Source organism: Phodopus roborovskii, unplaced genomic scaffold (assembly GCF_943737965.1).
Source record: "Phodopus roborovskii unplaced genomic scaffold, PHOROB, whole genome shotgun sequence".
In the NCBI taxonomy this organism is placed as follows: domain Eukaryota; kingdom Metazoa; phylum Chordata; class Mammalia; order Rodentia; family Cricetidae; genus Phodopus; species Phodopus roborovskii.
In genome coordinates, this window is record NW_026126567.1 from 16,471,301 (window position 1) to 16,483,940 (window position 12,640).

Consider the following 12,640-nt stretch of genomic DNA (forward strand, 5'->3'; position numbering starts at 1 on the left):
GAGAAATAATAATGTTTTACCCTCAGAAAGATTATGGTTTAGGTAAGGAAAGGCAAACCGAAGCTGGTAAAAATAGGGTTTTTGGTGCTAAGTATTCAGTGGAGAAAGGGATTCCTACTTGGGTAGCCAGAACAGATTGATATGCTGGTCATGGTAGTGCATACCTTTAATCCAGCACTCTGGAGGCAGAGGTAGATAGATCTCTGTGAGTTCCAGACCAGCCAGGGTTACATAGTGAGTGAGACTCTGGAGAGGGGGAGGAGGGAGAAAACTGACTTAATTAAAGATGAATGGTATTTCAGTAATTAGAAGGAGGAAGCCAGTTTTAGACAGAGAGAATAAAATGAACGTGGGTGTTATTAAAATGAAATAAATGAACATATTCAGACATACTTAGGGGAAAAAGCCTTAAGTCTGGGTGATCAAGATTGGAAGGGCATATGATTTTTCTTATTTAAACCAGGTAAATTCATGTGTCAGCAGCATTTATGATTAATGAATCCATTTTGCATCTAGGATTATAAAGATTTAAACTAAAAGGGAGAACTTGAAAATGCTGATTTTTTTTTTTAAATGTATAAAGGTTGGTTACTATTAGATTGTTAAGAGATGAAGTTAATAATGATTTCTACTGAAATTCTAATACCATTATAAGAACGAATACTATTCAATGAGCAAAATATTTTCACATCACTTCATCCTATCAAGCAACAGTGAGGGGTGTTTTTATTTATTTTTAATACCTGGTAAATAAAACTTCTTCAGTTTCTCTAAGGCAGCATTTCTCAAAATTTGGTAGTGAATCCTGAGGAAGGAGCCCTGGAGACCCTTTGTATACTGTTTGTACAGTGATAAAAGCATTTGCCTGTTTTTTACTGTGTTGATATTTGCACTCATGGTGCCAAAGTGGTGGGTGAATTACTGACTCTTTACCATGATTCTGGGCAACAGCACTGAACTGCTGGCTGCTCTTTGGCTCTTTGTCCTTACTGCTGTCAACTCCGTTCTGGAAGAAGTTTGCTAGTTTCATTTAAGAATGGTTTATCAAGGATTCAGTGGGAATAATTGTTAATCTTAATTCTTACTCTGTATTTGTGGGATATATATATATATATACACACACACACACACACACACACACACACACACACACACACACACACACATACATACAATATCCTGCCTGCATATATGTCAACACACCAGAAGAGAGTACCAGATCTCATTACAGGTGGTTGTGAGCCACCATGGTTGCTGGGAATAGAACTTAGGACCTCTGTAGAGCTGCTAATGCTCTTAACCTCTGAGCCATCTCTCCAGCCCCTTGACTCTGTATTGCCACATTTATTTTGTGTATATGCTTATGTGGACACACATGTGATCAGGGAGGAATCTGTTCTTTTGCTCTGCCTTGTGGGTTCTGGGGATTGAACTCAGGTTGTCAGACTTGACGGCAAGTACCTTTACCTGATGAGCCATCTTGCCTGTCCTAAATCTTAAAGTACTTGATTTTAACTATTCTGCGTGGCGAACTATACTTGTACAGTGAGCTGTACACGTTTTCCTGTTCCTCTTTGAAATAATGATTGATACAAAGCGTTGGCTTATCAGAATTGGGTATCTACAGGCATTTTCTCAGGAATAAACAAAGTGATCCCATCACAGCAAGGAAAATATTTTACTTTTCAAGGAAAAGTGTTTATTCCAATGATGAATGGACTTGTCAAATAAAAATGACAAATTTTGAAGATTTAGATTTACTGTCATAACGTTAAAGAATTTCTGATGACATCACTTGTAGCATTGTAAATATGACTTTTAAACAGAGTCCAAAATGGTAGGTGTTGTGGTTTGAATGTAATGGGCCCCATAGGTTCATAGGAAGTGGCCTTATTGGAAGAAGTGTGTCGTGGGGGTGGTCTTTGAGGTCTCATATGCTCAAACTACACAGTTCACTTCCTGTTGCCTGGTAATCAAGATATAGACCTCTCAGCTCCTTTTCCAGCACCATATCTGTCTCTGAACTGTAAGCTAGCCCCATTTAAATGTTTTCCTTTGTATGAATTACCATGGTCATGGTGTCTCTTCACAACAATAGGAACCCTAACTAAGACGGTGGGACATGTTTTTCATCCCAGAATTTAGGAATTGGAAGCAGGATAATCAAGAATTCAAGGTCAGCTTCAACTGAGTTAAATAACCACTTCAATTTGACCAGGTTAGGCTGCATGAGACCCTGTGTCCCCCCCAAAAAAAAAAAAAAAAACTATAATGAAATACCTTAATATTAAACAAAATTTGAGTGACATAGCAAACCAGTATTTTATAGTTAACCAGCACTTAGATTACAAAGTCATGTGTAGGCCAGGTATGGTGGTGTAAACTTTAATCTCAGCACTGTAGAGGCAGACAGATGTCTGTGAGTTCCAGAAAAAGAAATATCAAGACATAAGCTATCGAAAAGCTATTGTTTACATGTCTGTCGTTCATTTAATCCATTCTCTTGGGAGTGATAGAGCATGTATAATGTATGTATTTATGTGGACACATTTAACATAATATGGACACATTTCTTTCAATGCTACGAATATAGTCTACATTTTTTATATCTGTTTTGTGTATATGAAATAAAACCACAGAAAATTTAAGTAGGAGACTAAGAAAATGCTTGGTTGGCATATTGATTTTTAGAATGCATCTGACAACTACGTGTCTGTTTCAGACACTGTTGGGAATGTTTGGTGCATTTACCCTCTGAACCTCTGTTTATCTCTGCTGTTAGGCTGAGTTCTTCAAGTGCGCATTTCTTCATCGAGTATGTCAGTGTTGCCAGTGGAACACCTCCTGTTCTCTTGTCTTTAAGAAGTTGTGTTGAGGCCAGGCAGTGGTGGTGCACACCTTTAATGCCAGTCCTTGAGAGGCAGAGGCAGGTGGGTCTCTGTGACCCGAGTTCAAAAGGGCGGACAGCCAAGACAGAGAAGCCCTGCCTCAAAAACAAAAAAAAAAAACAAAACAAAAAAAATGTGTTGCTAGGAAAACTGACTACTTGCACACAGAAACTTAAAGCAGTATTGGAAATCTGGGGGTGGGGGGTTAATGACAGATGGCTATACCAGGCTTTTTTTTCTTTTAGGCTATCAACCAGCTCCCCAATTATGACTCAGAGACTTTTGTTTGAAGCCGTGTTTCTCAGCTGGCTTTTTAAAATTAATCTGTTTCTTTTTCTCTACGTTTTGCCTTGGGGCTTATTACTTTTCTTCAGAATACCTTACTTTCACTGCTGTTCTGTGCCTGGCTGGCTGGCTTCTGCCTGACTTGCCCAGGGCATATCCCTTGTTCTTTCCTTCTCTCTCCCTTTTTTTCTCCCTTTGTTTTTGAGACAGGATTTCTCTGTGTAACAGCCCTAGCTATTCTGGAACAAGTTCAGTAGATCAGGCTCACTTTGAACTCAGACCCGCCTACCTCTGCCTCACCAATCTAGACATATTGTATGAGAAAAGGAGGGGAAACCAATCTCAATATATTGTATTTTCAATAAAAGGGGGAAAAGAAAAGAAGGTAGGTCTTCAACATGAGAATTTTCCTAGTGCCTGTTTACTTGTTTATCTCTCCTATTAGATTTTGGCACAGCTAATGTCCACAGTTCATGAAGCTTCTAAAATAACATGTGACATGTAGCAAATAGCTTGTAAGTCTTGGTTGTGTGGAGACCATTCAAGAAAAGGCTGGTTTGGGTGTGTTTTTTGTTTGTTTTTGTTTTCTCTGAGACAGGGTTTCTCTGTATAGCCCTGGCTGTCCTGGAACTCACTCTGTAGACCAGACTTGCCTCTAACTCACAGAGATCTGCCTGCCTGCCTCTGTCTTCCCAGTGCTGGGATTAAAGGTGTGTACCACCACAGTCTGGCTGGTTTTGTTTGTTGTTGTTTTTATTGACATAGCAAAAAATATTTTGGACTTGAATGATATGATCCAGTACACTTGTAATTGTCAAATCACAGTAATCAGTATCTTCTTTTTATATTAGCTTCCTTCCAGTTAGCTTCCTTCCAGTGAGTACCTTCAATTTTTTCCAGTATTGTTTCAAAATATATAATTAATTATTGTAATATGTAGTTACCCTTCTATACGGAGAACATTAGAACTATTTCCCCCAATTCTGTGTGTCTGCCATTCACCCTCTGTCATCTTTCCTTGCTCTTCCTAGAACTAACCTTTAATCTCTTTTATATTTCCATGTTACCAACTCTTAACATTTCACAGTTGAGTGAAAGCATGTAGTGTCTCTTTGATAGACCTTGGATGTATATCTAATCAGAGAGTTGCTAGATTATATAATAGATCTATTTTCACTTTTTGAGGACCCTCCATAATGTTTTTGGTTTTGGCTATATCAGTCTACATTCCCATCAACAATCCCCTTTGTTTTACAGCTCATCATCATGTATATGTGTGCAGGCAGCCATGTGATAGCATTTGGGAGTTGATTCTCATACCCAATTGGAGTGGAGTCTCTTGCTTCTACTGGCCTGCATACTCCAATCTGTCTCTATCTCCTTGTTTCCCAGAGGAGTTCTGGGATTACAGATATATGCCACTACATTACAAGGGTCCTGCAAGTTCTGGATCAAAATCGGATCATTGGGCTTGCATTATAAGCACTTTTACCTGCCGAGCCAACCCACCAGCTTTTTTCAGTTCCCTGATGATTGGAGTGTTGCTCATTTCTCCATATATTTATTGCCCGTATGTCTTCTTTTCAGAAATATCTGTTTAGATTGTCTGTTTTTAAATACATTTTTTGGGGGGGATTTTTACTGTTCTGTTGTTTGGACAAGATTTAATAATGTACCTGATTCCATGGTCGAATGTGTCAGTAAAATAGGTGGGAGTATAGTAACAAGAAAGCTAAACTATCCTCTGGAGGTATTAGCTATAGTTGAGCTCCTTTAAAGTATAAGGCAGTAATTGTGACCTTAGGGGCACTGGCCTGTGAGGCTAAGGCAGGAAAATCACTAGAAGAAGCAGTTCAGGGGCAGAGTTCTTACACAGCATGAATTCACTGTGTACACAAAGGAAGTCTTTATCGTAAAGCTTTATGTGCATATTCAGTCTAATCTGGATGTACATTTTGATTTAAAAAAGACAAATAGTGGTAAAGTTAAGGCATATTTAAGTCTAGTCCACAGTGATACTAACAAATCTTAGTATACTTGAGTGAGTATAATTCTATCCTTTGAGGGAGTGGTGGGAGGGGAGTATGTGTATACCAGTGAATTTAAGCATAGAAGGGCATGGATAAAGGTTTATTACAGAAGCATGGTATCCAGGGCTAGACTACTGAAAAAATGTCTCTCTTTCGCCATCAGAAACCATTAATTGCTTATAATGCTTACATAATTAACTGCACATAATAACTCAGAGAAGGACAGAACCTATTAAGTACCTCGTTACTTCATGATGGAATCTTGTGTAGGTCTAATGTAGATACTGTTAAAGAGTTAGTAGTGTTAAAGAGTTAAAGAATGTAATAGTCATATTGTGCCTGGAAAGCAGCAATCCACCCCTTCTTCTGGCTCTTACATATTTCCACTCCTCTTAGTGTTCACTGAGCCCTGGAAAGAGTGACACAGGTGCTCCATGTAGAGCTGAGCATTTCAGTCTCTGAAGTAACCACTGACCAGAGCTATAGTGGCACTCACTAATCTGCTTTCATAAATAATTTTGTTTATTATTATTAAATGTGCTTTTGCAGTTAAATTAGTTGGAATAGTAGGTTATTTGTAAGTGTGGAGTCTGGGGCTAGAACTGGACTTTATTCTCCTTATGACCCCAGTTTCCTTATCTTTAAAGGGGGGATGCCTACTACAGGTTCTGGAGGCACAGACTGTCTGTCATAGCAACCATTGCCACATGTGCATGTTGAATACTCAAAATGTGACTAATCAGAATTGAGGTTAAGTATAACACATACTCTGTTTCAGACAAGATTAGCCATGATTACACCAGATATCAAAGACTTAGATTACCCTGCTTTTCATACTATGTCATTAAGTCATTAAAATACATTTTAAAATTATAGGTTACCATTGAGGTGATAGTATTTTAGCTATATTGTAGTAGTTGTCTAGCCTTATAAAATGTTAAGATAGCTTGAATAAAGTTTTATTGGAGCAGTCCATCAGTTCTTTTTTATGTCATATAAGCCTGCTTTCATGCTAAAAAAATTGTGTTGTCACAAAGCTACCAGGCCTTTAAAGCCTAAAACACTGATTCTCTGGGCTCTCACGGACTAAGTAAATCTGCTGTTCCTGCCCTACACTGTAACATGTATTCAATGTGTTATCTTTTCTTTGGAATAGTTGTGACAGAAAGAAAGAAGTAGTTGGAATGAGGAGAGGGAGATGGGGAATATGAGCTAATGGATTCAAGATTTCTATGTAAGGCTAAAGAATTATGATAATAATTTTACTAGTATTTGGACATACAAAAGCCACTGAATTCTTTTAAAATTTGGATTCTTTTAAAAAGTAGATATGAACAACCAGGTAAATATAATGAAGTACTATATTAAACATGAAACATGGTAATGAGAACACTCAAAAAGCCAAATGCAGATCAGTTATGAAGAGAATAAAACAGCTTTTAAAAAATACGGTGATTAAAAATATATATATACTCAGGCTGGAGAGATGGCTCAGGGGTTAAGACCTAAGTTCAATTCTCAGCAACCACACGGTGGCTCACAACCATCTATGATGAGATCTGGTGCCCTTTTCTGGCGTTCAGGCATACATTTAGGCAGAACACTACATAATAAATTAAAAATATTTTTTTTAATTTACTCTCATAAACAGTTTTTACTACATTTCAAAATTCATACCATTTAAGAATACAGTTGTCCCTCGATCTCTGTCTGGTACTGCCACCTGGACCCCATGCAGATACCAATGTCTACATTTTATTCCCTTGTGTATTTTCAAAATGAAATTAGTTGAAGCCATAGACTCACATAAGTCAGACTCTATTTGTAAGTTGCTCTTAGGTAGGAAAAGCACAAAGATACCATCAATTCAGTTCATTCAAACCATACTTACCATTTATTCATAATATAAATACCTTATTATTAAAATACAGCCTATAACTTAAAGATGTTGTGCAGTAATGAGTGAATAGCTAATCTCATAGGTACCCAAATGAGTGACTACAGAGTATGTTTAAGCAGACGTTTAAGGCTAGATGTGGTAGTGCACAACTGTTACCCATGTGTGTCTGTGCTGTAATCCCAGTATTCTGGAGGCTGTGAGTTTGAGGTCAGCCTAGGGGAGGGGATTGTGGGGAGGTTAAAGGTGATCTTATCTCAATAAAACAAAACACCAAAACCCTACTATGTTGTTAATGTTGTTTCTTTTCTGGAAACACCTGTCTAAATACAGAAATCATGTGGAGTTTTTGGCAAGCTTTTGAAAGGACAATATAAATTAGCAGGAAGGAATTGGAAGACTATTCCAGAATTTGTATCTTGCGTTGGTATTTTTATCTTTATTTGAATTGTTAAGCATACACAGTCTGATTTTTTTTTTCATGTTGCTTTGAAACTGACCAAATAAATACTATGCTTTATACAATTGATATGTTGATTTGTTGTGCATAGGGTGTATCAGCAATGTACCTTGTGCAATCAAACCATTATTTAGTACATAATTTTTCTTCTGAAAACGGCAGTGGGTTTTAATTTTATTGCTCCTAGAACAGCATATTACAGTATTTTGTTTATACTATAATGTAGGACACATTGTGTGTAGTTCTGGAGCCAAACAGACCTTGAATTTTAACTTCATTTACTGATTTAATATGACCCAGTAGAGCCTGTGTAATGTTTAATTAATATTTCTACCTCTGTTTTCTCATCCCTAAAATGGGGTAATAGCTTCTGTATTTTTAGAAAATAAATAAGAAAATGACTGTAATTAGCACAAAGTAAACACTCAATAAATGATAACCTCTTATTACCACTTAATATGCTGGTTTTTAAATCAAATTTAAATTTTTTAGTTTTCAGCATCATACATTTCATTATGTATCTTTACTGACTCGTACCTTTTCAAAAACATAACAAAATAATAAATAACATTCTATTTTACTATTTCAGTCAAAGAAAAATAAGAAGAAATCAAAATCAGATGCTAAAGCAGTGCAAAACAGTTCACGCCATGATGGGAAGGAAGTTGATGAAGGTATTTGAGAAAGGGAAAGGCCTATAGAAAATATTTAATTTTTTGAATTGAGGTGTATGGGATGCAAGCTGCGTTTGTTTCACTTAATCTTGTATGTAGCTCTTTTTAATTGCCATAAATTTTAACATAAAGATCTGGGATGTTGTTAAGAAACACTTTAGTTATCTAAATCATTGAAGCATCCAATGGTGCTTATCCTTAAAATTTATGTTTGCTCAATATTCTGACAGTTGAGAGGCCATTCATCTTGTCTTTGTTTCCTAAAGATATGGTTTGGAGTTTCCCATTTTATCTTAAATTTGCCATTTCTAAAAGGCTGTGTGCAAAATTCTTGAATAAGCCATTTATTATCATCACACCCTAAACTCATGCATTAGTAGCAGATATAACACTCTCCTGTCACTTCTGCCCAACAGGACAAAAAGATAAAGAGACAATTCCTTTCTGTCACTTTTTCTAAACCTTACTCAAAATTTTACTAAACAACAAAACTATAACAACAATAGGTTTTGGTGGTTTTTTTTTTTTTTTTTTTTTTTTTTTTTTTTGCCTAACATGAGGTTAGAATAAATTCTTAGGGCGAATTAATATAATCAGCACTCTTTGGTTTTTAGCTTAATATCTAAATTTATTATATCTGTCCCATCCCATATTTTTTTTTTCCCTCAAAACTACAACTTTTTTGTTTTCCCCTTACTGAATAACATTTTTTTTCTCGGGCTATGTCAGGAGCCTGGGAAACTAAAATTAGTCACAGAGAGAAACGACAACAACGTAAACGTGATAAAGTGCTGACTGATTCTGGTTCATTGGATTCAACTATCCCTGGGATAGAAAATACCATCACAGTTACCACCGAGCAACTTACAACTGCATCATTTCCTGTTGGTTCCAAGAAGAATAAAGGTATATTAGTGGAACATAAGAGTGGTGCATCAAATCAAACTCCTTTAAGTCAGATGTACAAAATATGTCACAATCTATTTTCATCTGCTCACATTGTACTGATATACCCTTCTTCATGAGAGTATTGTGAACCGCATCCTGGTTTACCTCATAACAGCAGTGTTGTTAATATTGCCTAATGAATGGCTTATTAAATTAAAATTTGCCTTTCTGCCTTGAGTCACATTAGAAAATGTTGTTGCTTCCTTCCCTCGTGTGTGTTGCTTTGCCCCTGTCCTCTTACATCTCCATTTCTTACAGTGAGTAAGACATTGATTAAATGGAATATTTATCACCATTCTGCATGTTGGGCACTTTCATTCCAACATGAAATAAGCATGTTGTGGTCAGTGCAGGTTCTGTCTGTCCGCCCCAGTTTTTTTTAGTTTTGATTTGGTTTTTGGCATTTTTAAGTATTCATAAAGATAGACCAAAACTTCAAAGATAATTAAGCCAATGTCCTTTCCTACCAAGAACTCAGCTGTGCAGACTATCCAATATTGATTGCGGAGTCACTTTGTGCTGCTAACATTTTGCAAAGTGATGCTGCTCACTAGCTGCAAAGCACTGGTTTATTTCCTTTCTCTTTAGTGACCTCTCTGTTTTCTACCCCTGGTGGTTAGCAGATCACCTTCTTACCTTGGTTTTTTGTTGTTGTTATTATTTGCTTACTAACTTACTGAAATTTACTGCCATAGTACAGCAATGAGTTCTCCTTATCCATTCTGCTGTCAAATGATATCAATAGTTTTAGTATTTTTTGTTGGTGATCTTTATTCTGATTTGGGCATGCCCACCTTGTTCGTACCTCATGTTTCATAGGTATATTGAGTTAGTTTTGTTTGTTTTTGGTATATTGTAATAATTATGCTTATTTTGTGCCAGCGAGTTGGAGTTTTATGTTAGAACATATAATTTTCATTTTTTGTCATATTTCCTGTTATAATCCCAAATCTGGCAGTGCTCTTCTTAAATTATGTGCTTGCTTCTGGGATTATTGAAAAGGCAGCTCATGTTGAGATGAGGAAAAGTTGAATCCAATTTCAGAGCTTGATTCTCCAGTTCCTACTAAAAGAACCTTCAGAATTTACAAGCATTGCAGAGTAACAGACAGTGCTTATAATAACTTATAATGGGGCAGTTTTCCAGGAACCAACATTTTAACTGACTAAAAATGTGGTAACTAGAGACTCAGTTTCCTGTGGACATGTGAAATAAGTTGTAAAGTCATTGTTTTCAATGTCAAAACTGGCACTTGAAGGAGCAATTTATTATAGATAACAGTTGTATGTTCTTCCTCATTTAATGTGCATAGTGGCCTGTTTAGTATTAAATGAATTTTATTTCTATTTCAACCCAGGTGATTCTCATCTAAATGTTCAAGTTAGCAACTTTAAGTCTGGAAAAGGAGATTCTGCACTTCAGGGTGAGAGAAATTACATGTAACTTAAACTGAAGGCCCGCCAAAATAGAAACTTGCATGCATGTCTCTTTCCACACATGAATGACGTGGCAGGAAAGAAAGGGGGTTAAAGTGGCTTTTAATTTCTACATTAATGTGGTCATAGCGCAGAGATTTTGAAAAATGGGAATGGAAGCTCTCTTGCACTCTGTCTGGTTCTAGCTCCTTCCCTTCCTGTATATAAAAACATTCAGTAAGAATTTATGTGCAATTTCTGGTCTTGCTCGCATCATTTAAACCAATATAGAAGGATCTTTGTTGGACATTAGTGTAATACAGGCATATTTGGGATAAAGAGACTTTAGTCTGTATCTTAAGAAAATATAGCTCTTGTAAATTTTTGGCTATTTCTTTAATGGTATCAAATATTTTGTGATAGTTTAAAGTTATTGAGTGCTTCATAAATAAATTAATCTAATTCACTCATTTCTCATTTCTGGAGCAGTATGCCAGCCTAAAGCAGAAGTGTCACAGAAAAAGAAAAACACCTTCTCATATGAAGCTTAGTAACACTCCTTAATACCCAAGCATCTCAATCCTGGCTACACGTTTAGGAAGGGGGGAAAAAAAAAAGACTCTGTCCTTAAGGTCCTCATTTTAATTGGGTGGGCCAATGCCATAGAGTCTGTTTAAATTTCTTAGTTGATTGTGATGTGTAGTCATTAAACATACTATAATATACAAAAGTATATTTAAAGAAAGAACTTGTAACTAAAAAGTCTTCATAGTGGGCGAGTATTCATGATGAACTAGAGTATTTTTTTCAGTCTGTCATTTTCACATTGAGAACATCACTAGTATGCATGTTCCCTTTTAACCTTCTGTTGACTTTAAATCAAAAAGTGATCTATTAGTCAGGTATTGTGGTGCATACTTGTAATCCCAACACTGTAGAAGCAGAGGTAGGAGAACCATGAGACAAAAGTGAGCTAAAGTGCGACCCTATCTCAGAAACAAACTTTAGAAGGGATCTTTGGTAATAATGTCATAACTGTATAATTTATTTTTTATACTTAACCTACTGAAAGGACAGTAAGAAGGAAGAGTGGATTAAGCATAAGCCGAGTTATCATAGAAACTTGAAAATGCCCCATTTTTAACAAATTATGTATCTGTTTTTAATCTTTACTTTCTTTCTTAAGTTTCTTCAGGATTGAATGAAAATCTTACTGTCAATGGAGGAGGTTGGAATGAAAAGTCTGTAAAACTGTCCTCACAGATGAGTGCAGGTGAGGAGAAGTGGAACTCTGTTCCTCCTGCTTCTGCAGGCAAGAGGAAAACAGAACCACCTGCTTGGACTCAAGACACTGCTGATGCTAATGCCAATGGGAAAGACTGGGGAAGGAACTGGAGTGATCGCTCAATATTTTCTGGCATTGGTAAGAACTCATAGGGGAAAAAATGTAATTCACTTAAAATTGGTAATCTAACACATCTTGGATTTTTCAGGATTGGTGATAGAAAGCAAACTATCAATTAAAAACATTCCTAAGCTGGTCATAATAATGCATGCCTGTGATCCCAGCACTTAGAAGGTAGAGGCTGGAGGACCAGGAAGTCAGCTTCAGCTGCATAATGAGTTAGAGGATAGCCTGGGCTACATGCGAACCTGTCTTGCCAACACACAAAAAAAAGAAGAAATACTAGTCCTGCCGTGCAGAAGTAATAGGAATGATTAAGTGACCTTAGTCTTTTCCATGGAACAGAGCAAGTGGAAACCAACACAGTTGACTTCATTTGCTTTCTATATAGTATTTCCATGTTCTCTGTCACATTCATTCCTTAGGATGGGTAACTTAGTTGTTAATATATGAGTAGATGTGATAGATTTTAATAGTTTTATTGAGTGTAAATAAAAATAGTAAATACAAGTACTAGACAGGTTTATAGCATCTGTTTTATAGTCTGTAGAAAGTGTATTAAGTTATTTTTTCCCTGGGTTTTAATGGCAGAAATTAGTTCTCCTATTGAGAGACGATGTGTTTTAAGCAACATGTAT

The 12,640-nt window shown here is 36.4% G+C and overlaps 1 protein-coding gene across 4 annotated transcripts in view; it reads left to right on the forward strand.

Annotated features, from left to right (window-relative positions):
- Mtdh (metadherin) overlaps positions 1–12,640 on the forward strand; it is a 51,216-nt gene that overhangs the window by 18,241 nt on the left and 20,335 nt on the right. For 3 of the 4 annotated variants that reach the window (XM_051202609.1, XM_051202610.1, XM_051202612.1), the window contains exons 3-6: positions 8,150–8,234; positions 8,964–9,140; positions 10,540–10,605; positions 11,784–12,020. In XM_051202609.1, coding sequence (XP_051058566.1) covers positions 8,150–8,234; positions 8,964–9,140; positions 10,540–10,605; positions 11,784–12,020 — 565 coding nt within the window. The remainder of the gene's footprint in view (positions 1–8,149; positions 8,235–8,963; positions 9,141–10,539; positions 10,606–11,783; positions 12,021–12,640) is intronic. The other variant, XM_051202611.1, reaches the window with a different exon arrangement.